This window comes from Corythoichthys intestinalis, chromosome 5 (assembly GCF_030265065.1).
Source record: "Corythoichthys intestinalis isolate RoL2023-P3 chromosome 5, ASM3026506v1, whole genome shotgun sequence".
Taxonomy (NCBI): Eukaryota; Metazoa; Chordata; class Actinopteri; order Syngnathiformes; family Syngnathidae; genus Corythoichthys; species Corythoichthys intestinalis.
Window position 1 is genome coordinate 33,489,119 of NC_080399.1, and position 26,094 is coordinate 33,515,212.

Below are 26,094 nucleotides of genomic sequence, written 5' to 3' on the forward strand. Positions count from 1 at the left end.
CGATAATGAACAGCAAAGCAAACAATGAAGAAACACTCCAAAGCTGTTTACGCAAATCCATTGATGCAGAGAGACTCATGAGCTCAGTTTGCAAGCAAGAGCCGTGGAGGACTTCTGAAAAGTTCAGGTGAAGTGAAAGTGAAGACATTTATATGCCTGTATCTCCTATGGGATTATTTGTGTGGAACTTCCTTGCACATTGGTAACCATTTTTTTTTTTTTTTTTTTTTTTAAATCAATGTCAGGTAAGTGTTGCAACTGGGATGTCATAAAAAAAAAAACCTCTACCTCTGTTTTCCCCCATTACTACATTGTATTGTACTGTTTTTTTAAACTAATTTTCTCTGTTGTGTCAAAATGAAAAAATGTTGAGCATGGTCACATTTTCAAGCTATATAATATTTAGTAGATTCTATGCAACATAATAATTTTCACGTTTATTCTGTAAAAAAAAAAAAACATTCATTATCAATATCATTCATTCATTCATCTTCTGATATAAAGCCTACTGTAAGTATGTATGTATATATATATATATACAGGGGCGGACTGGTAATCTGTGGGTTCTGGAGGATCACAGAACGGCCGGTGCCCTGGACGGCCGGCGGCCGCCATTCATTATGCATCACTGTTTTTATCCCCCCTATCCTCTGATTATCGACAGTTCGCATCCAATCCGACAGGTGGCAGCAATGCGCCTGGTTTTTCACCGCCAATCTGATAGACTAGGAACGACGAAAGCACAGAGCAGCCTTTCCCCATAGGCCCCCCATAAGCCTTCATTGGTTCCTTCCTTGTGGAAGCAAAATAGCGACGAGTGTTAATGCACAATATGAATGATGGTGGCAAAAAACTGAAAAGAGCAGGGTGGCGCGGAGAAGGTTAGAGAGAAAAAATTAAAGAAACTGGAGAGTGAAGCATTAAAATGTCATAAATCGACAAATATTTTCGCAAGCAGCAGTCTGGCTGCAACGGCCACGTCGGGTAACAACAGCTCAGCTCCCGGCGATGGTGAGAGGGAGCTGCAGCCGCTCTGACGTGCAGACGGTGCTGGGAGAGAGAAAAGAAGAGGGAGGGGGCAACGATAAACTGTTGGAAGTTCCCCAGACAAGCGCAGGGCAAGTAAATTGGGATGAAGAGGGTTACTTGCTCTGTAAACTGGCAATTGTTATCCATCAGGTAGCTACATTTTAAATCAAATAAATGACAATTAAAGGTTTAGTGCCAGCTAGTCGATGTACCCGTTTGCAATCGTGTCAAGTTACAGTATGCTAGTCCTACTATCCCTCTCCTAAGAAAAAATATTTTAGCCGTAAAACAATGTATGCACACGCAGCATAGCAATATTAATTCAGAAGAAATATAACAAAATATTAATAAAATGAATGGTTTTACTTTAAAGTTTAGGTAGTTAAATTGATGTTATATACATTATTAATCATTTATATATCGTTTTGTTTTCTGGTTAATACTTTCCAATGAAGTTTATGTATACAGGATTTGTCTTGAAATGTGTATTGTATTTTCATTGAAATTTATTATTTGTATGGCAAGATTAATTATGGCAGGGGTCTCCAAACCGGTCCTCAAGGGCCGCTGTGGGGCCTGGTTTTTGTTTTAACCGATCGAGTACCGACAGTTTAACCAATGAAGTTTCTGCTAAAACAAGCAGCACCTGACTGCAATCAACTGATTACACTTGTAAGACACCAGATTGGTGCAGAGGTTTTGTCTTGTTTTGTTGGAATGAAATCCTGCGCCCGCCGCAGCCCTATGTGGAATAGTTTGGAGACCACTGAATTATGGCATAAACAATGAAGTCATTTTATAGACAGAGATCTATAGAGATATATTATAATCAATTGGATACATAAAACTTGCTTTGAAAAATAAATTCTTTCATTTGTTTATTCAGGTTGATCATAGAGCTAGTACAGAAAATGAATCCAACTCCAGTTCAGCCTTGCAGTACTTTGAGCGCCCGTAGTCAGACAGTCACAGTCTAGACACATTTTCTTCATTTTTCTCTCAAAGTGCACGAAATTGGTGCATTTTACAATAAAATGTAAAAAAAAAAAAAAAAAAATTCTCCCGGGAGGGGCATGTTCCCGGACCCCCCTATGGGGTCTGTGTTTCCCTTCGTATAGCGATTCTTATGGGCTGGGCTGAGTCAAAGTCCAGGGCTGCTTTTTAGTCCCAGTCCGCCCCTGTATATATATATATATATATATTAGGGCTGTCAAAATTATCACGTTAACGGGCGTTAATTAATTTTTTTTAAATTAATAATGTTAAAATATTTGACGCAATTAACGCAGATGCCCCGCTCAGATTTAAATGACAGTACACAGTGAAACGCTCACTTGTTGTGTTTTATGGAGTTTTGCCGCCCTCACTGGCGCTTGGGTGCGACTGATTTTATAGGCATCAGCACCCATCAGCATTGTGTAAGTAATTATTGACATCAACAATGGCGGGCTACTAGTTTATTTTTTCATTGAAAATTTTATAAATTTTATGAAAACGAAAACATTAAGAGGGTTTTAATATAAAATTTTTATAACTTGTACTAACATTTTTCTTTTAAGAACTACAAGTCTTTCTATCCATGGATCGCTTTAACAGAATGTTAATAATGTTAATGCCAACTTGTTGATTTATTGTTACAATAAACAAATAGCCCTTATGTACCGTATGTTGAATATATATATCCATCTTGTGTCTTATCTTTCCATTCCAACAGTAATTTACACAAAAATATGGCATATTTTATAGATGGTTTGAATTGCGATTAATTGCAATTAATAACGATTAATTAATTTTTAAGCTGTAATTAACTCGATTAAAAATTGTAATCGTTTGACAGCCCTAATATATATATATATATATATATATATATATATATATATATACATACATACAGTATATATATACATATATATATACAAATTGATTTTTTTCCCCGAAATGAATAAAAAAGTAAAAAGATGTGGCACTCAATAACACTTTATAGTTGATAATCAATAAAATTGTATTGATAAAGAATAACATTTTTAAACATTAATTCAACAAACATTTTAAATTAATAAAGAGAATAATTGAAGTTTTATCTTTTTAATTTAAGCGTTTAAAAATTTTAAATATATAAGAAAATTACGACAGCATTTTCCTTTTTTAAATATATAATAAAAAATAATGGGCCTAAATTTAAACATTTAGAAAATAAAAGAGAGAGAATATTTACTATTAACTTATTGCCTGCCATTGACAACACTACACGTCCAATTCATTTAAACTTGGAGTACTTGCTGTGATCCTCTCCAAGTCAAGAAGGATTGGATGTCTTGTGGCGAAATGAGTGTTCTATAAACGGTTAAATTACCATAGGTGAAAGGTACATATCTTACATTTAAATTCTCACATTTTACCACCTGACCAAAATTATCTATACTACACCTAATAACGATCTGATCTCAAACATATACTTCCTAAGCATGGCAATATACAGTGCTGTATTCATAGATGAAAGAGTCATGCTTACCCAGTGTGGAGGTTGAAAAGTAGTGAGTGCAGCAGGTTGAGACACAGTGAATATCAAAACCATGTGACTTGGAATTCCCAAAATGGGGCCGGCTATTTGCGCTGTATCACACCCTTTCCCACTTTTGACAGTCAAACCATCTTTTCCTGGTGTATAAAACAGGTGTATGCTTCCTCATGAGTCACATTTGCACCTTCAATCCTCCACCTGCAAGATTCAGGTTTGTCTTTTATTTTTTTCCTCATCATAGCCCATCTCCTTGTAACACGTGTGTTCGATTCTGTCCGCAGTCACAAAAGCTGAAGCTGCCATGACTTTCTACGATGATATTTATCCATTCTACAATATGAGAAGGACTTCCTTCATCTTCAGTGGCCACTTGCTCACAGTTATTGTGTGCTTCCTTGTCACGGCGCTTTGTCTACTACTCATTCTGCCCGGCATTCGAGGAAAACCGGTGAGTGAAACCTCTCAAATTAGTCCCAATTCTTAAAATCCTCATCTTCAGACCCTTCTCACTTTTTCTTTGGATTTAGCGGCTGTTCTGGCTGTTGAGGATCGTTTTGAGCTTATTTATCGGTGCTGTCATCGTTGGTGAGTTTACTGTGAGAGTCTTAACTATAGGAGTGCACCGATCACAATTTTATGGCTGATCACCGATTTTTCTAAAAGCCTACATTGTCAATCTCGATTTTTACCATAAAGATTTTCTTTCATGACAGCATGAACCTTTAACATTCCGATCTATCGTGTTGTATTTTAAAATATTGAACACAATGTCAATAAACCACATGTGCATTAGTTTTCTTTAAAAAAAGATTGAAAATTCACAAATCTTTCTTTCCAAACTACTGAATTCCACAAGAAGCAGTGCTTTAAGAAAACCGATCAATTAATTTTCTGCAGAAGAAAACTACTAAATTTAGTCCTGTCTCAAAGTCCTTTTTTCGAACCTTAATCTTTTTTAATGCTGGAACACTTTGAATGTGAGTCAAATGTGTAGCTTTCACTAAACCGGTATCATCTGACTGAATTCACTTGCAAAGGAAATTTATTGGAAATCTGTTAGTGATAAACTCATTTAAATTTACAGCAGAAGCATGATTGGACGCCACACGATTGGGCATCTATCATCATCCTGGGAAGGGTGACAACTAGCACTCGTTTTTATATGGCTGTGTGTGTAGCTGGCTGCAGTCTTGGATAGAGCGACCAGGGGTTGGAAACTAGATCTAAAAAAATACAGCACATATTGCATAGCATTGGCACGATATTTCTAAGTACACCTCATAACCGATTTCTTAGTACTCTTCAATTTATTGGCGCAAATTAGGTCTTGAGTCATTGTCTGCCATGAAAGCGACAGATGCCCATTTTAATCTGACTGGCAGGGGCTGGTGATGATCGTATGGGACCTCTATCGCACTAAAACGTGGTTTTAAATAAATAAATTTAAAAATTCAGCAGCAATCTCATTTTTTTCTGCAGCACTCAACTTTGCTGACAACTGGGCCGAGGCCCGTATGACCACAAATGCCACCTACAAGTCTTTCAGCAATGCGGTGGTTCACGCCGACATCGGCCTACATGTTGGCTTGTATGGCATTAATGTCACACTCAAAGGTGAGTTTAGCAGATTTTGTGTCACTATGCTGAAAAACCTCTAAACCCTTCATTTTTGTGCTCTATAGGGAATCCTGTAATCCAGTTGAATGAGACAATCGACTACAATGAGATGTTCACCTGGCACGATACTATCGAAGAGGAGTATAAGGCAGCATTGGAGAAAGGGCTTCCGAACCCCATCCTCTACATTGCTGAAAAATTCACAGTCAACAGCCCGTGCGGCCTCATCTTTCACTACAGACACTCTGGGCGATACGCATCTGCGACTCTCTGGTATGGAAATATGAACTTGTGGTGTCCTAATTATTGAATGTGGGAGAAATTAACTCAACTCTCCAACCAGGTCGGCATTCTGCTGCTGGATGCTGGCCAATGTCCTTCTCTCCATGCCAGTCATTTTATATGCCGGCTACATGATGTTGGCTACAGGTGCCTTCATCTTTATCTCTACAGCCGCTTTCACTGCCGTCAAGAATGCGCCACAGTGCATTTTCTCAATTGGGAAAGCTTCTTTTGAAGCCGAGTACAGCCTTTCCTTCTGGCTGGCTCTAGCTACCGGTAACTAACTCATTCACTTGCCATGAAGTTGGAGAACCCTTATAATTAATTTTTGGCTGCCATTGACAGCACAAGACATTCAATCCATTTTATAATTTGGGTTGGATGTCTAACACAGTCAATGGCAGTGAAATACAGTATATATGTGTGTGTGTATATATATATATATATACACATATGTATACATCATATATACATCACAAAGTGAGTACACCCCTCGCATTTCTGCAGATATTTAAGAATATCTTTTCATGGAACAACACTGACAAAATGACACTTTGACACATTGAAAAGTAGTCTGTGTGCAGTTTATATGATAGAGTTAATTTATTTTCCCCTCAAAATAACTCAAGAGAAAGCCCGCAAACGGTTTGCTGAAGACATGTCAACAAAGCACATGGATTACTGGAACCATGTCCTATGGTCTGATGAGACGGGCGGGCTTTCTTGTTTATCGTCTTCTGAAGAGGCTTCCTCCTGGGGTGACAGCCATGCACACCAATTTGATGTTGAGTGTGGCGTATGGGCTGAGCACTAACAGGCTTACCCCCCACCTCTTCAATCTCTGCAGCAATGCTGACAGCACTCCTGTAACGAGTCACATGACATTTTGGAGGGAAAATGACAAGCAGTTCTCAATTTGGACATTTAGGGATGTACGTAGTTTCTATGGGGTGTACTCAGTTTTGTTGCCAGGGGTTTACATATTAATGGCTATGGCTATATTTTGAGTTATTTTGAGCGGAAAATAAATTAACTCTTATATAAGCTGCACACAGACTACTTTTCATTGTGTCAAAGTGTGGTTTTGTCAGTGTTGTCCCATGAAAAGATATACTTAAATCAGGGCTGTCAAAATTAACGCGTTAACGCGCGGTAATTATTTTTTTTAATTAATCACGTTAAAATATTTGACGCAATTAACGCACATGTCCCTCTCAGACAGTATTCTGCCTTTTGGTAAGTTTTACAGTAAGGTGTTTTGTGCTGTCTAACAGCGAACTCTTGTGGTCGCTTTGCGACATGGTTTATTTTTTTCTTGCCAGTTCAATATGGCTGCACGACGTCTCTGTTGTGCTTATATGATCCTTGGAAGACATTTGTCCGTAAGTATGGTTGTTGTAAAGAATGTACATATTATGTTAATAAGCGAAATGTTATATTTTTTTGTATGAGACGCTTTTTGTTTATGTTTAGTCAACCTGTATAGCGTGCTAAGCTAACGTTGTTGCTAATGCAATGCTTGTTTACTTTTTTTTGTAGTTTTACGTAAACGGTCTAAAGAGGACAATGGTTTGAGGCCATTTTATTAATAAATCAGATGAAAAAGGAAGAAGTCTGATTATTAAGGCGTCGTTCACTAGCTGTCTAGCTTTGGAAAAAGTAGACGCTTCGGAGTGAGGACAACATAGACAGATTTAAATGACAGTAGAGTGAAATGCCCACTACAGTCCTTATGTACCGTATGTTGAATGTATATATCCATCTTGTGTCTTATCTTTCCATTCCAACAATTTATTTTACAGAATATATATATAATTCACAGAAAAATATGGCATATTTTATAGATGGTTTGAATTGCGATTAATTGCGATTAATTACGATTAATTAATTTTTAAGCTGTAATTAACTCGATTAAAAAAATTAATCGTTTGACACCCCTAACTTAAATATTTGCAGAAATGCGAGGGGTATACTCACTTTTGTGATACACTGTATTATATATATATATAGTGGGGAGAACAAGTATTTGATACACTGCCAATGGGTTTTCCCATTGTGATTTGTGAGTGTATCAAATACTTGTTCTCCCCACTGTATATATATATATATATATATATATATATATATATACATATATAAAGCCTAACTTAAAAAAAACGGGGAGGGTGTAATTGTTTTATTTATTCTAATTTAAATAATGTTTTTTAATTTATTTATTTTTATTTTTCTGTTTTAAAAAAACAAAAAGAGGGCAAATGGTAAACGTTCTTTTTCATTTTCAGATTGAATTAAAACATCACAGGGAAAAACATTACATACAGCAGATCTTTAAAAAAAAAAAAAAATTAATTTAGTTGTATTGAGTTTTTTTTTTTCTACACTTATAGTTTTTTTCTTTTATCACATACATTAGTTTTAGGTTGTTTTAATTACCTGATGTTTCGGACACTACTTCCGCCTTCATCAGAGACAGTTATTTAATTTATTTAATTAAAAAGTAAAACACAGTATTTTACTTTTTGTTTATTAATTAAAAAAGGGAAAAAAATGCTATTATTATAATTTTCAAACATTATAATCCCCAATATTTATTTATAATTATAAACATTATAATCCCCAATATTTATTTATAATTTTGGGAGAAAAAATGGGCGGGGGGCCAAAAATTCCTCTTATTTGTGAGCCCTTAATCTTTAATCATGGACTACTAAAATTTTAGATAAATTTAGCAATAAACGTGATTTAATTTTGTGGGCCACACAAAATGTTTCCCCGTCCGCCAGTTTGACCCCTGTGATGTACACGAGACACAGAAAAATTTGAAATAAAATTTACAGTACATCAACTCATTCACTGTCATTGATAGACATCATATCCATTTAAACTGGGACGATCATGTTTCAGTGCCATTGATGGCGATAGATGTCCAATCCATTTTGATTGAGAGGGACTGACAGCACTTTCGCTGTCACTCGCAGCCAATGAGTTCATTTATGAAAAAGCATTTATAGCGGTTACAACAGTAGGAAAGTTGTTGATCTGTTTCCTTAGTTTCAGTGTTGTAAGCATTGATATGCCAAAATTACTGTGTGGCCAGTGTAAAAACCGTTAATTTTTACAACAGATCTATTGCCGTCAAAGGCAGCTAATCATATAAAAATACCTTTTAACAACAATATACACCAATGTACTTTTAGTGGAAGTCTTTTGCTATCAAAGAAAGTTTTAAATGGTAACAAAGCTCTTGCTTTTGGATTTCATTACTTTTGTCAGATTTTTATGAACTCAAATCCTTCACAGGTGCACTGTGTACTATCATCGGAGTTGTAGTTGTGATGATGAACTTTTTGGTACCTGAGAAGATAAAAGAGGCTTTCAGTGTGGGTATGGAAACCTGTGAAGATGAGGACGTGTCTTATGGGGAAACATACCTGAATTCAGCCATCCTTGATCATGTGACAGTCTCACCAGGTACATTTGCAATGGTGAGTACATAAATGTTTGATGATGTCACATCGATGCGAAAAAAATGAATCAACGATTGTTTGGATTAACAACCTTTTTTTTCCCCCTTCAGGAGCATGTCTGACTCCTTCCTTCTCTCAAATTTTTGTGCTCAAGACTTGAAGATTTACTGAATTTGTTACAGAGAATGTCAATTGTTGTTGTTCTATGTATTTAGTGGGTAGGCGTTTAAATGCACTGTATTTGTAAGAACAAAAATATTTTGTATGGAATCCATGCACTGTAGTGTTAATAAACACACAACTTTATTATTTCTTTCTAGTTTAGCATTGGTCCATATTATCATTTTCACTGGATGTTAAAAAAAATATACCCGTATTGGCCTGAATATAAAGACAGTGTTTTTTGCATTGAAATAAGCTGAAAAAGTGGGGGTCTAGACATTATACTCATTCACGACGCTTGATGGCCCCAGATATCATTGAAGCGATGTTCTGTCATGACAAATCTCAGCTACTCTCAAGTTCAACCAGTTTGCATTATTTTATTGCAATGTTTTTCCTTATTCAGATTTGTTTCAAGACTGCAGTTAGTTAGACTTCATTCACTTTGATGGTTAATGCAGTTATTGCAATTTTGTTGTTTTAGCACAATAGATTGGTTTATTTACATTTTAAAAAACCAGAAGCCATTCATTTACGAATGTGATTGCACTTTAGTTTACATATTTAAATGTTCAGATATTAAGATTAGAATGTGGCAAAATAACATGCTTTTTCTCTCAAATATATTGTTATAATCATTTGTTTCAGATGTACTGTAATTATTTTCTGTACAAAAATTAATTTGGTGTTCAAAAAGTCTTTTTTCAAACTTAGGCATGAAAAAGGGGGAGTCGTCTTATAATTGGGGCCGTCTTTTATTCGGGCCAGTGCGGTATGTTGGATTATAAAAATTCAAGTGTTATATCAACATCTGTGACTGCCGGTTCCTGAACTGCAGTCTAATGAGGAAAAGAGCTAAAAATAACATAAAAATGTGTTTGTTGACATGTCAGCTTGTATGCTTTAAGTGGCAGCAGCGGAATAAAAGAAAAAGCAAAGGACAAGAATTAAGCAGTGAGATTCTATTATTTGTGGTACATTATTACATTCATTCCATAAAGTACATTCTTATACGCTCTTGTAAAGGTTAGCTCTTAAAACTGCATTTGAAATTGAAGGGGTGTCTTTGGCCTTCAGCGTCTCCATAAAACACATAGTCTAGTGGCTTTACGTAGCGTAAGACAGTGCATGTGTAATACTTAGGAAATAGATTAGCATGAATTCTGGTCAGGAATTTGTCATTTTACCATGCATATACTGTACGAGTAATATGGCCCTCTCAATCCAGTCCTTGAGTAACCTGGAGTATTTACATTAGAATTACATAGACACTATAAAAATGACTAACTAAAATATAAATGCACTTCTTTTCATAGGAAAATAAATATGACCATAAAGCTACTTCTCTTCCACACTCACACACAGCACTACAGAATTCACTTAATAAGGCCATTATGACAACGTAATTCAAGATTAAACCTGAAATGAGTCTTTACAGAATGCAACAAGAGCCCCCAAATGATTAAAATGATAGAAAAATAAAACTTTGCTCATCACTAATCAATGCTGCCTCTTTATATGTAGGAGGGCGTCTCCTGCCCTGTGAGGAGTCGGAACATCACGGCGGGCATCGTCTTCATGTTGATCTGACACAGACGGAAAGAATACGGTGTTAGTGTTTTTTTGAGAAACATTCATCATTACTTGATTTTAATCTGCTACACCACTACACAGAACATATATTTCTCACATTACAGGAGCACCAGAACATAACAGTATGAAACACCAGGAGTGCAAAAATTAAATAATAAATACACAATTAGATAAAATAAAGCCTTCTCAGGATTTAATAATGAACATGTTAGACTTAGCAGAAAACGTTGACGCAGGAAATTCAGACCCTGAGCACGTGGCTTACAAAACACAGCAGTTTATCGCGAGAGAGCTCATGCAGAACCTCAGCAATTGCTGCCATGTTGGGAAGAAAGGAGCAATAGCTTGACTCGCTCAACTCAAACCCCGCCTAGTTCACGCCCGCCCACTGAGTTTGACGAGCCATTGACAGATAAAATTATTTCATGCTGTACAAGGGGAACAAGAGTGCAAGAATGAAATAAATAAAAAGTGAAATAAAGAAATTAAAATAAATGAAGAAATAAACATTGAAAAAAATTAATGTTGAAAAAAATAGATAAATATATTGGAATGAATAAGTAAATGTTGAAATAAATAAAAGTGGCAATAAATGTTGAAATAATTAAATATAAATTGAAATAAATGAATAAAAAATGAAATAAATTAAAACTGGAATAAGTAAATATAAATTGAAATATATAAATAACAATTGAAATATATAATATGGAAATAGAAGCATCTTAATGATACATTTAATAATTTAACTGTGTATTTATTTATTTAATTTTTGCACTCCTGGTCCTCCATACAACAGCCTCCTCTGTGTTTCACAGTAGGGACAGTGTAGATTTCTATGATTACTGTGGGTTTAGCTTTAGCCTACCGAAGCTTTTGAGCGTTCACAGACAATTATGCAACATTAAAATTCAGGAAGCTAACTGATGTTTCCATTCATACATATACATTAACGAGGAACAGCGTCATTCATTGGTACAATTACTGTAAAACCCAAGTTCATCTGTTAAGTACAGTTCTGTTGAATTTAAATTATGAAAATACATTTGCAATTAATTAAGAATGGTTGGTTTCAAACATATTTTAAATTATAATTTACATTTGACTGTGTATATAATACATTTGCTATACTTATTTATGTTGAGTTTTATTTATAAATGTATACATATATACACTGGATACACTGTGTGTGTATATATATATAGGGCTGTCAAAATTATCGCGTTAACGAGCGGTAATTAATTTTTTAAAATTAATCACGTTAAAATATTTGACGCAATTAACGCACAAATGCTCAAACAGATTAAAATGACAGCACAGTCAAATGTGTACTTGTTGTGTTTTTCGGAGTTTTGGCGCCCTCTGCTGGCGCTTAGGTGGGACTGATTTTAAAGGCGTCAGCACCCATGAGCATTGTGTAAGTAATTATTGACATCAACAATGGCGGCCTACAAGTTTATTTTTTGATTGAAATTTTTACAAATTTTATCAAAACGAAAACATGAAAAGGGGTTTTAATATAAAATTTCTATAACTTGTACTAACATTTATCTTTTAACAACTCCAAGTCTTTCTATCCATGGATCGCTTTAACAGAATGTTAATAATGGTAATGCCATCTTGATTTATTGTTATAATAAAGAAATACAGTACTTATGTACCGTGTGTTGAATGTATATATCCATCTTGTGTCTTATCTTTCCATTCCAACAATAATTTATAGAAAAATATGGCATATTTTATAGATGGTTTGAATTGCGATTAATTGCGATTAATTACGATTAATTAATTTTTAAGCTGTAATTAACTCGATTAAAAATTTTATATATATATTAGGGCTGTCAAACAATTAAAAATTTTAATCGAGTTAATTACAGCTTAAAAATTAATTAATCGTAATTAATCGCAATTAATCGCAATTCAAACCATCTATAAAATATGCCATATTTTTCTGTAAATTATATATATATATTCTGTAAAATAAATTGTTGGAATGGAAAGATAAGACACAAGATGGATATATACAGTGGGGAGAACAAGTATTTGATCAAGTACTTGTTCTCCCCACTGTACATTCAACATACGGTACATAAGGACTGTAGTGGGCATTTCACTCTACTGTCATTTAAATCTGTCTATGCTGTCTTCACTCCGAAGCGTCTACTTTTTCCAAAGCTAGGCAGCTAGTGAACAATGCCATAATAATCAGACTTCTTCCTTTTTCATCTGATTTATTAATAAAATAGCCTCAAACCATTGTCCTCTTTAGACCGTCATAAAACTACCAAAAAAAAAGTACACAAGCATTGCATTAGCAACAACGTTAGCTTAGCACGCTATACAGGTTCACTAAACATAAACAAAGAGCGTCTCATACAAAAAAATAGAACATTTCGCTTACTAACATAATATGTACATTCTTTACAACAACCATACTTACGGACAAATCTTCTTCAAGGATCATATAAGCACAACATTACAACGTGGGCGTCAGCCCGAGACGACGTGCAGCCATATTGAAATGGCAAGAAAAAAATAAACCATGTCGCAAAGCGACCACAAGAGTTCGCTGTTAGACAGCACAATAAGCCTTGCTGTAAAGCTTACCAAAAGGCAGAATACTGTCTGAGCGGGACATGTGCGTTAATTGCGTCAAATATTTTAACGTGATTAATGAAAAAAAATTAATTACCGCGCGTTATCGCGATAATTTTGACAGCCCTAATATATATATACATATTATATATATATATATATATATATTAGTGCTGTCAGGTTTATTGCGTTAACGGGCGGTAATTAATTTAAAATAAAATATTAAAATTCAAATGCGTTAAAATATTTGACGCATTTAACGCATGCGTGGAATGACCTGCTTATGCATTGCCTCAAACAGATTACAATGACGCCGTTTTTTGCACATAATAAGAGGCATAGAAAGGCGAGTGGACACAGGCGTTCATTGGACCGCGCCATTTATGGGCATAAGCTTCGGCAACTCCTTCACAACAAACATAGGTATCATTTAGTGAAAGCACAACAAAAATAATATTCCTTTCTCTCAAAACAATAATTTCCACAAAAAGAAAAGCGCTTCAATCTGTATTAATGAGGCCCTATTCTCACACAGTTAAACAACAATGCAAAGTGAACAGGCATTCCCAATCAAAATAGCTATGCAAAATACACATAAAAATTACTCAGACTTTGGTCAAACTCTATTCAAACATTTCGTTTAGATTAACAAATACACTGGACGGCAATATTTAGTCACAATATACAAACTATCAGAAGTCTCGTACGTTGTGAAGCCAACACTCAAATGAACGTAAGGTACAATGAACCCGGAAATTACGACGTCAATCGTCAAACGCACTCTTGGCTAGATCTCTAATTAATTAAAAAACTCGCCATTGACACTGTGGTGTATTTCAATCACTACCTTATGTAGTTAAAGACACTGTTGAAGAACGGTAGGGAGCCCATGTGACATCCTGCTCGGCGACGTCAACAATGGCGAGCTACTAGTTTATTTTTTGATTGAAAATTTTACAAATTTTATAAAAACGAAAACATTAAGAGGGGCGTTAATATAAAATTACTATAACTTGTACTAACATTTCTCCTGTAAGAACTATAAGTCTTTTTATCCATGGATCCCTTTAACAGAAAGAATGTTAATAAGGTTTTAATGCCATCTTGTGGATTTATTGTTATAATAAACAAATACAAAATCTTGAGTCTTATCGTTCCATTCTAACAGTAATTTACAGGAAAAATATGGCATATTTTAGAGATGGTTTGAATTGCGATTAATTACGATTAATCAATTTTTAAGCTTTGATTAACTTGATTCATAATTTTAATCATTTGACAGCCCGCAGTTTTGCCACACAATACTTTTTACTTTTACTTGAGGACCGTAGATTTGTGAAGAAAAACACACTACTCTTACTCCGCTACTTTGGGCCATGCTAGAGTCATTACTTTTTTCCTCTTTATTCAACATATTTATTTTTTTCTTTTTTTGCTAGAGGTGCTGACAGTGGCTGTCTCAGTTTCACCATGAGACGTTGTAGAACTAACCACGTTTCCATTATACCATTTAGAGGTAACAATGTATTTTCTCCAGTAGGTGGCACTCAAGCTCTTTGGACAGGTGATGTTTCATAGTGTTGTTCTGGTCTGAATTCAATGACTTGTGCGTCAAATTTGTAGCCCAATATGGTAATGTAATAATTATAGTACAGTATGATAATAAGAGTTCATATAGAGGAGGTTGTGCTGATATATAAAAAAAAAATACTATTGTTTTTTTGAAAATCAGACATTGTGAGCAATTACTTACAATTTTATCCACGACTTGAGTATTCTTTTCAACAAAGACATTTATTATTTGTACTTAAGTAAACTTTTAGAAGAATGCATTTACTTTTACTTGAGTAATATTATTTATAAGTAACCCTAATTTTACTTGAGTAAAATTTTTGGCTACTCTACCCACCTCTGTATATAATTCACATTTAAGAATACTGAAGTAGTATTTGAGTAAATTGTGACCGCTTGGGCCTACAAAGAAACTGTAGTTCAATGTTGATCATCCTGGTGGAACTTGGAGAACCAGATATTTCTCAAGGTGGTACTTGGTGTCAAAAGTTCAAACGCAAATGGTATAGGGTGTGAGAATGGCCTGAAATGTGTGTGTCTCACACCCAAAGCCTGAGAATTGAGAACATGCATTAGTGCCGCCACAGTTTCACTGCTGGTGACTCACTATTAAAGGTGGGTAGATTTCTTTCCATATCCAGCTGATAAAGTTCTTCAACTCCTTGTTCCTATTCCCATATGAGTCCCACTTTTTCATTGTGTGTAGCAGTAAGCTTTCCTGAACTGAACTGTTGCTCCCGCTGAGAATAAGTTCCCAAATAACCTTGGAACATACAGCACATCTTAACCCTTTATAGGGCACTCGTTTAACTTATTGGCTGCAATTGATGGTGCTTGACGTCCAATCAATTTTGACAGGGAGAGAATGATCGCTGTCAGAATGGATTGGACGTCGAGTCCTGTCACTGATACCGAAAGATGAACATTCAGACAGTCCCCCAAGTTTAAATGAATTGGACCTTTATTGTTGTCACGGGCCGGCAATGAGTATAATACTATGGAATTTACATTTAAAAAAAAAAAGATTGGAGGCTATAACCAGAGTGTTTCGGTTTTTATTCATATTTTATTAATTTACAACTTCACTAATTCCTAAAAAAAAACAAAAAAAAACATTGGTAATGATAACAATTAATAATATATTGTATGTAGCTGTCTGTCACTTAGAAATGTTTATATTTTTTCTTTATATGATTTTTGAAATTCAAATATCCCCGATTGCATTGACGCTTATGGAGGGTGCTGCCATTGACGGACATGGACGTCCAATTCTCCCAATCATTTCTAATGGCGTTTACTTTGTTTAATGCCATTGACTGGCATTATTGTCCATTCTATTGATAGACTTAAGTGGGGCTAAGATCTGGATCTCCACAGAGGAAAGACCCAGGTGTAATTTCTCCCGAAATTGCAGTTTCTAGTTCAATTTGTTAAACTGTTGCGCGGTAACGCTTATCAGTTTGTCAATTTTGGACACTCACACTAGATGTGACTTTCTTTCCCACATTTGTAACATTGGTTTGCTTGTTTTTTCTACTCCCACTGATGTGGGGTTATCATCCACATTTCCTGGAATTGTTGATATGCGATGTGATCCAGCACAATCATGGAGAATGTTTTTCCTTTCCATCTGCTAAACCAGCCAGCCTACCAACAACCTATCATATGACCAGGATAATGCATAGTTTAAGATACATACACATATTATATATACAGTATATGTGTATACACATCTATATATGGCCATACATACAGTGGGGCAAATAAGTATTTAGTCAACCACTAATTGTGCAAGTTCTCCCACTTGAAAATATTAGAGAGGCCTGTAATTGTCAACATGGGTAAACCTCAACCATGAGCGACAAAATGTGGAAAAAAAAAACAGAAAATCACATTGCTTGATTTTTAAAGAATTTGTTTGCAAATCATGGTGGAAAATAAGTATTTGGTCAATACCAAAAGTTCATCTCAATACTTTGTTATGTACCCTTTGCTGGCAATAACAGAGGCCAAACGTTTTCTGTAACTCTTCATAAGCTTTTCACACACTGTTACTGGTATTTTGGCCCATTCCTCCATGTAGAACTCCTCTAGAGCAGTGATGTTTTGGGGCTGTCGTTGGGCAACACGGACTTTCAACTCCCTCCACAGATTTTCTACAGGGTTGAGATCTGGAGACTGGCTTGGCCACTCCAGGACCTTGAAATGCTTCTTACGAAGCCAGTTCTTTGTTGCCCTGGCTGTGTGTTTGGGATCATTGTCATGCTGAAAGACCCAGCCATGTCTCATCTTCAATGCCCTTGCTGATGGAAGGAGATTTTCACTCAAAATCTCTCGATACATGGACCCATTCATTCTTTCCTTTACACAGATCAGTTGTCCTGGTCCCTTTTCAGAAAAACAGCCCCAAAGCATGATGTTTCCACCCCCATGCTTCACAGTGGGTATGGTGCAATTCAGTATTCTTTTTCCTCCAAGCACGAGAACCTGTGTTTCTACCAAAAAGTTCTATTTTGGTTTCATCTGACCATAACACATTCTCCCAGTCCTCTTCTGGATCATCCAAATGCTCTCCAGCGAACCGCAGACAGGCCTGGATGTGTACTTTCTTCAGCAGGGGGACACGTCTGGCAGTGCAGGATTTGAGTCCCTGGCGGCACATTGTGTTACTGATAGTAGCCTTTGTTACTGTGGTCCCAGCTCTCTGTAGATCATTCACTAGGTCCCCCCGTGTGGTTCTGGGATTTTTGCTCACCGTTCTTGTTATCATTTTGACGTCAAGGGGTGAGGAGGGAGTTGAAAGTCCGTGTTGCCCAACGGTAGCCCCAAAACATCACTGCTCTAGAGGAGATCTGCATGGAGGAAAGGGCCAAAATACCAGCATCAGTGTGTGAAAAGCTTATGAAGAGTTACAGAAAACGTTTGGCCTCCCTTATTGCCAACAAAGGGTACATAACAAATTGTTGAGATAAACTTTTGGTATAGACCAAATACTTATTTTCCACCATGATTTGCAAATAAATTCTTTAAAAATCAAACAATGTGATTTTCTGGGGGGGGGGGGGGGGTGGGTTTCCACACTCTGTCTCTCATGGTTGAGGTTTACCCATGTTGACAATTACAGACCTCTCTAATATTTTCAAGTGGGAGAACTTGCATAATTAGTGGTTGACTAAATACTTATTTGCCCCACTGTAAGTAGGTGATAATATCTCGTTAAAGTCGTGGCGTCTTTAATTCTGCTCTTGTGTGGTCTCACCTCCAAATAGGGTTTCGCTGTTTATTTATTTATTTTTAAATGCCCTCCTGTTCAAAATTTTTCTTCCACCACAAAATTGAGTTTTTAAGCTTTCCAATGATGTATCAAACATGCATATCAGACAATTTTGAAAGTTGGCCAAATTGGGGGTCTCAGAGTGGAACTTAAAATCACTTCATATCAGTGTTTTCCGCCATATATATACATACATACGGTGGGGAGAACAAGTATTTGATACACTGCCAAATATATATATATATATATATATATATATATATATATATATATATATATATATATATATATATATATATATATATATATATATATATATATATATATTTACACACATGCCCAAACCTGTTAGACCTCTTCAGTTAAATTCAAAGTGGTCTCAGACATGTACAGAACCCCATTTTATACAAAATACTTTTTTTTTTTTTTTTTTACGTCATAAAAAATTTCCAGGTTAACGACACTCTTCCCCAAGCAAATTTAGAACTCATTTCACTTTACAGGAGCTTTCTATGAAAAATTAAAGCTAAAATTCATTTAAAATCACCTAATGTCATTCAAGAAACACTGATTCAGCGGATAGCACATCTGCTTCACTTTAAATGTCTAGTTTAAATATGTTGTGAAGTTAATAATTAATCAAAAAGAGAGCACAAAAAGTTTGCTACATTATTTATGAGATGAATTTGATGAAAAAATTACATTAAAGAATACATTAGTTTACCTTTTATGAACTGGATAGTGCCCAACCATTTTTCAAAAGATAAAAATGTTCAAGATTTTGTTTTAAATAAGAATGAATGATAAAGCGTCTATTTTATTTTATTTATTTTTTTAAACTATGACTATGCCGTGCTCTGTGTGGAGCAGATGGCAGTGAGCAGATGTTCGAATGCTGCAAGCAACCCGTTTGTTTATGTGAGCATAAAGACTGAAAAATCTTTTTGTGCTCACAGCTTCCTCCTCCAGATGACGATCTCTTACCTCACCCACTGACACGGACAGGGTCTGCACAATTTTTTCGTGCGGCATCGCAACCACGCTTTGACCATTTATCTCTATGATTCGATGGCCGACGCGAACACCGCCTCTCTCGGCGATCCCGCCTCGCATCAGGCTGCAGATCTTTAAAAAAAAACAAAAAACAAGGAAATCTATCTTGAAAAACACTGAAACAAACAGGTAGTTCCAGGACATTTTTTGTCCCTGGGATATAAATGCCCATATTGTATTTAAAATAAATGACATATTAATGATTAAAAGCTTTTATTGTAGGTCGAAGTTTTGGAGTGGGACTCAAGATGCAGGAAAAATATATTGTGCTTACTTTTGTGTTTGACATACACTTGTTTTTCCTATGTCCCCAAGGCAAAATTTCAGTTTCAATTAGACATATTAGCAATAAAAGAAACATAAACATATATTTGACTTTAAAAATGCATAAAGTAAAAACGTATCTGCTAATAAATCCATATAATAGAAATCAAAAAGATTTTATTAATTTTCGATTTTATTAAATGAGTGTCGGCGCTGGCTAGTTAGATTTTTCACCTACACAAAACGCCAACATTTCCCATTGTGTTACAATCAGGAAATGCAATCACTCAATTTACCACATTAACTTACGCTTTACTCATAACTGTTACGCTATTGTGAAGAAAGTAATCAACAAGTCTTGATAAAAATACGAATGTTCTACTTATAGAATAAAATGGTATTTGTGTGGAGAGTTAATTGTCTTAAAATGCCTCCGAAAATGTCCCCCACGGTAATCTTAGACAGTTTAGCCTCTTGGACTATGCTACTTTAACAGAAATTGTGTCAAAATTAAAGCCCACAACATGCTGCCTTGACATCCTTCCATCAACCTTTTTCAAAACTGTTTTTCATTGCATAATCCCAGCCGTACTTTAGATTATAAATACTTCTCTCCAAACAGGAGAGTTTCCACAGACTTTAAAAACTGCAGTAATAAAACCTCTTCTAAAAAAAACCTAATCTGGATGCCTCAACCTCAAATCTGACATTCCTGGGGAAAATTATCGAGAGAGTTGTGTTCGAACAGATACAGGTTTTTATGATGCAAAACAATCTTTTTAACTCATTTCAGTCTGAATTTCGGCCACAACACAGCACCGAGACCGTGCTTATCAAAGTCCTAAAAAAAATGATATTCGTTGGAATACCGATGCAGGCAAATCATTTGTTCTGCTACTATTGGATCTCAGCGCCGCATTCGACACGGTTGATTACAACATACTACTCAGCAGATTGGAACAGTGAGTAGGGCTTACTGACTCTGTTCTTCAGTGGTTCACATTTTATTTACATGATAGGGATTTCTTTGTGTCAATCGGAAACCATCAGTCAGAACGAACCAAATTCACGTGTCGAGTCCCTCAAGGGTCAATTCTTGGACCACACTTATTTAACATTTATAGGCTTCCCCAAACTCAGATTGTGCAACAGTATGACATCACACCTCAGCAGATGACACACAACTCTACATTTTTGTGTCCCCACATGATTATAGTCCCTTAGTCTCCCTGAGTAAATGCATTCATCAAATCAATGAATGGATGAGCCAGAATTTTCTCCAGTTAAATGTGGAGAAGACAGAAGTGATCATTTTTGGGCCAAAAAAGGAAAGATCAAAGATAAGCAGACACCTTAGAACAATGTCACTTACAGCTACAAATCAAGTCAGAAACCTTGGGGTAATTATTGACTCAAACCTAAAATTTGATAGCCATCTAAAGTCAGTCACTAAATCTGCTTATTACCATCTAAAAGATATAGCCAGAATTAAGGGGCTTCTGACTCAACAAGACATAGAAAAACTTATGAATGCATTCATTTTCAGCAGATTGGACTATTGCAACGGTATATTTACAGGTCTTGATAAAAAAATCAGTCAGGAAGCTGCAGATAGTACAGAATGCTGCAGACAGAGTCCTCACAAATACAAAGAAACTGGACCACATTACACCGGTTTTTAAATCGTTACACTGGCTTCCAGTGAGTCAAAGGATAGATTATAAAATACTACTGCTCGTCTACAAAACACTTAATTGCCTTGGACCAAAATACATGCTTGATTTGTTAGGTTCCTATGAAACCTCTAGACCCCTCAGGTCGCCTGGAACCGGTCTCCTGTATGTTCCAAGAACAAGAACCAAGCAGGGTGAGGCAGCATTTAGTTATTATGCTCCTCACCTCTGGAACAAGTTACTTGAAGGTCTGAAGTATGCTCAAATTGTTAGCTCCTTTAAATCAGGGCTAAAAACGCTTTTGTTTAGCACTGCATATCCATAACTGTCTATATATTTCAATCTATTTGTTTTCTATTCTTATCTTCATTGCTGATTTCAATTATTAGCAGTAGTAGTGGTATTTGTTTTATTTTCTTTTTATTCTATTTGTGATTAAATGCAATTTTTATGAATAATTTTATTTCCTATTTCGATTGTCTTTGTTTTTACGTTCTATTGATTTTAATGTCATTTTTATGATCTTCATATGATGTAAAGCACTTTGAATTGCCTTGTGTTGAATTGTGCTATATAAATAAATTTGCCTTGCCTTGCCTTAAAGTTGCCGCTAAACAGAGCTGTGGTTGATTTGGGATTAAAATTTCCACCCTGTCAGGTGTACTATTATTAATCATTTAATTGGTAATTAAGATCTATTGACATCAAATATTAATGCGCTACATGTCATTTACCTGATTTAATTGAAAAAAAAAAAAAAAAAATTATAAAAGGGTAAAAATTAGGACAATGAAAAGTCATCAATAGCTAGAAATTAGCCAAAGAATTTTTTTCTGGTAAATCAAGGATTTTTTTGTTGTTGTTGTTGTTGTTGGACACTCACTATGCCATTTTGAACACTGAAACCAAGCTGGAACTTAAGATCAGGCCGCTTGATTAGGACAGTGGTGACAGGGGGGCAGCTCACAATACTCATTTTTACTTTCACCTGATTCTTCAGGCCCTGGAAGAAACCACACAAGCCCCAAGAGGTAATTAGTGCATTTAAGTATTCTTGGTGCTCAAATAGAGCAATGAAAGACAGAATAAACTCGGGAACTAAAATAACTGCAAAAAAGTGTCTGAGGTAAACAATAGTAAAACATTAATTGACTGGCTGCCATTGACGATGATAGACATCCAAGTCATTTGAACTGTTAAAACAGATTGGACGCCTGTCGTCATCAAATGCAGCAAATGAGTTTTCAGCGTCACTAGGGAGGTGTACCTTGATGATGCCCTGACAAGTAGCAAGGGGAAGCCCCACCAGGCTGGTGTCATTGATGGACATGATCTGATCTCCAACACTGAGTTTCCCAGAACGTGCCGCCGGGCCGCTGTTCAGCATTCCGGCGAGGATGACCGTGGGGAGAATGGAGCCCCAGCCGGACTCAACAATCACAACCCCCAGGTTCTCTCCTTTTTGCTTGTCCACGCACAACTACAATACATCAAATTGAGTTCAAGTGACTTCTTCGACATAAAAGTTAGAAAGATAATCTCCTACAGCATGTACCTCTTTACAGTTGTCCGAGTTTGAGAAATGGATGAGGTCGTCGTGGTACATTTCCTGCGAGTTGATGATGTCACTGTATTGTTTCTGACTCAAGTCTGTCGGGTTGATGCCATTGGCTCGCAGGAACTCTCTGTAGGCCACGCTAAAGGCCTGCCCGATGGACTGTGCGATGAGCTGGGCCTACGAGCAGGCCAGGATATGACTCAGCAAAAATGACAGTTGACAACATTACGCAACCATATACAGTATAGCGCATTGGTGCTAAGTATTGGACAGGACCATAGGCGGAGTTTGACTTTTAGGGCGGGGGGGGGGGGGGGGGGGGGCGCACAACATGTTGATGACCCCAAAACGCAGTGTTAGCAATAAAATTAACTTACAAGAATACTTATAATAATAAGTTGACAATGAGCGTTTTTTTTTTGTTTCCCATCATGAGGGGAATTTACATCAGGCTGCTTAGGCAATAATTTTCGCCAAGGTCATCGTCCATTGAATTTGGTACGCCCTCCGTTGTCATGCCAGTGTAGTTACCCCAGTCAAAAATTGTAGCCATATGGAGGTAGATTTGCATTTTTATTATTCAATCAAAAAAAAGTTGCTTCAATAAGAAAAAAAGTTGCTTCAATCAAAATATATATTTTCAACCAAAGAAATTTGCTTCAATCAACAACAAAAAATGTGTTTGAATGCAAAAACAAATTTGAAACTCAAAAAACTGCATGTAAAAGCTATTTTTCTTTGATTAATTTTTAATTTTTTTTCTTTTTTTTTTTTGATTGAAGCAACTTTTTGATTGAAGTAATGTCGATTTGTGTTTGGGCCACATTTTGGCTAGGACATTTTTCTCTTTATTATTCAATCAAAAAATAAGTTGCTTCAAAAAAAGAAAAGAAATATAAAAAAATCAAAAAGAAAAATCACTTCAATCCAAAAAAAAAAAAAAAAATTAAATCATAGAAAAATGTTTTTGAATGCGAAAAAATATTTGAGATTGAAAAATTTGCATTTGAACACTTAATTTTTCATTTCTTTGATTGAAGCAATCCTTTTTGTGATTGGGGCATATAATGATTAGGACATTTGTGTCTAAATCATGCAATCCCCAAAAAAGTTGCTTCAATCAAAAAAAATATTTTCAATCATATCAAAGAAAAAAATCATTATTTTTTTTCTTTTTTCTCTAATATACATATACAGTGGGGAGAACAAGTATTTGATACACTGCCAATGGGTTTTCCCATTGACAGTGTATCAAATACTTGTTCTCCCCACTGTATGGCGGAAAACACAGACAAGACTGAAAAAGCAGTTTCTGCTCTTGCACTCCTCTTTAAAAGAAATTGCTGTACAAGATCTGTTGTGTTTGATAGAACAATATGTCTAGATGCTGCCATAGCAGATTCATGGTGCATTAAGCCCCCGAACTATTTTTAATTTGCCCGTTTTCCCCTGAAAACCCCCGTTTACAGACGTCGCGCAACCGCTTTTGTTTCAACTCAGCCATAAAACGAAGGTAATTAATTATATTTATTATTAAAAATGTCATTTTTAGCTTTGAGTAATTTATTGATGTCTAATATTTCGTTTAAAAAAACGACTTTAAAATATGCGCGTGAATTATGTTTTTAAACTTTTAAACAGATGAACTCAGTGTGAAAAAAATGGCGTCTGTAAAAAAGTCACGGATATTTACCGCATAACTATTGCTTAATTGTATTTTTTTTGTTTCTGTCGCATTTTTCCCGATATGTTAGATGATAAATAATTGATCAAAACAAACAAAAATTGGATTGGAAAAAAATGTTTGAAAAGGTAAATATATGAAAAAGAAAATCTCGACCACTCCTTGATGTCTGCGATTTCTGCATCGTGAACCTTGTTATATGATCATGTTTCACCCATAAAATCCCCCAAAAATCCAGCTGTGGCCATTCACAGCTGTATCTTGACACTCAGTGATACATGCGACATGGAGTTTTTGGATCGAAACAAGGTAAGTACGCGATAATATCTCGTTAAAGTCATGGCGTCTGTAATTCTGCTCTTGCATGCTCTCGCCTCCAGATAGGGTTTCGCTGTTTCAATTATTATTATTTTTTTTTTCAAATGCCCTCTTGTTCACAATTTTTCTTCCCCCAGAAAATTGAGATTTTAAGCTTTCCAATGATGTATCAAGTGTGCATATCGGACAATTTTGAAAGTTGGCTAAATTGGGGGTCTTAGAGCGGAATTTCAAGTCACCTGAGTGTTTTCCGCCATATATATATTGAATTGTATGCAAAGCAAATGACTGTCTAAGGTGCTCGAAAAATAATTATAATAATATAAAAAAAATTTTGGGGTTCATTTCATTCATTTTTGTTGCAGTTTTATTGAGATTGCTTTACAACTTTATTTACAAATAAATCCTCAAGATGGCATTTACATTATTAACATTCTTTCTGTGAGAGGGATCCACGGATAGAAAGACTTGTAATTCTTAAAGGATAAATGTGACTTTGTATATTGTGACTAAATATTGCCATCTAGTGTATTTGTTGAGCTTTCAGTAAATGATACTGCAGCCATTTAACTTCTGCCCAAATGCATGATGGGAAGTGCAACCATGACTGTGCGTAGTGGTACCAATTGATATATCTTCTCTGCGTTGGGAAAGTACGTAGAGTGTTAACAAAATGATCAACTACTACCTTTCTTCCCCACATTCCCACGTTACATTTAATTGCTGAGAGAGGTATTGTAAGGCTTTAGCCACTGCGTCACCAGTAGGTAGATGGCGATGTAGTGTAAAGCGCTTTGAGCACCTTCAAAGGTGGAAAAGCACTATATAAGTATAATACCACCACCATCACATAAAAAATGGCTCCAAAGGCAGTCAAAATTCTCTCTACTCATTATACGCTGCCTTTTAGTGCTATCTATAGGTAAAACGGCGTCTTTATAGATTCAACGCGACAATGCGTGAGTGGGTCGTGCAGCGCATGCGTTAATTACTTAACGTGATTAATTTTAAAAAATTAATTACCTCCGTTAACACAATAAATTTGATCGCCCTACTTTAAGCCAAAACAACTCTGGATGAGTGTAAGACATTTTGTCTGTAACGTTAAATACAATTAGAAAACGATTTAAATTAAAAAAAATATACATATATTAAAAAAAGGCATGTCCGATATTTTTTTGCCGATCCAGATACTTTGAAAATGACGTGATCGGACCCGATCGATCGGCATCTTTAACTGTGTGTGTGTTTCAGTAGTCAGTCATTAAACTAGCCAAAGAGCTAAGAGGCATTTTAACAGTTGAACATTTTTACATTTTAAGTGTTTATTTCATTTTCATAAAAGCAAAATAAAGGCAGTTTAAAAAACAAAAAATGCAAAAAGCAAACCAAAACCCCTTACACGCACATATATATGTGTGTGTGTGTGTGTGTA

The 26,094-nt window shown here is 35.7% G+C and overlaps 3 protein-coding genes across 7 annotated transcripts in view; 1 reads left to right on the forward strand and 2 right to left on the reverse strand.

The window, feature by feature from the left end:
- duox (dual oxidase) overlaps window positions 1–115 on the reverse strand; it is a 33,391-nt gene extending 33,276 nt beyond the window's left edge. The window contains exon 1 of the mRNA XM_057837180.1: window positions 1–115. Within this exon, the coding sequence (XP_057693163.1) occupies window positions 1–79 (79 nt within the window). The 5' untranslated portion in view covers window positions 80–115.
- duox2 (dual oxidase 2) lies at window positions 52–9,384 on the forward strand. Its single transcript, XM_057837181.1, has 9 exons — window positions 52–127; window positions 3,704–3,761; window positions 3,832–3,998; window positions 4,078–4,135; window positions 5,030–5,164; window positions 5,233–5,440; window positions 5,511–5,725; window positions 8,750–8,920; window positions 9,027–9,384. The coding sequence occupies exons 3-9, from the start codon at window positions 3,852–3,854 to the stop codon at window positions 9,074–9,076; spliced, it is 984 nt and encodes a 327-aa protein (XP_057693164.1). The 5' UTR covers window positions 52–127; window positions 3,704–3,761; window positions 3,832–3,851; the 3' UTR covers window positions 9,077–9,384.
- apba2a (amyloid beta (A4) precursor protein-binding, family A, member 2a) overlaps window positions 8,826–26,094 on the reverse strand; it is a 27,966-nt gene continuing 10,697 nt past the window's right edge. For 3 of the 5 annotated variants that reach the window (XM_057837177.1, XM_057837174.1, XM_057837175.1), the window contains 5 exons: window positions 22,655–22,834; window positions 22,367–22,579; window positions 21,983–22,102; window positions 19,094–19,234; window positions 8,826–10,664 (listed from right to left, as the gene is read on the reverse strand). In XM_057837177.1, the coding sequence (XP_057693160.1) occupies window positions 10,593–10,664; window positions 19,094–19,234; window positions 21,983–22,102; window positions 22,367–22,579; window positions 22,655–22,834 (726 nt within the window). In that variant the 3' untranslated portion in view covers window positions 8,826–10,592. The remainder of the gene's footprint in view (window positions 10,665–19,093; window positions 19,235–21,982; window positions 22,103–22,366; window positions 22,580–22,654; window positions 22,835–26,094) is intronic. The other 2 variants (XM_057837178.1, XM_057837176.1) reach the window with 2 other exon arrangements.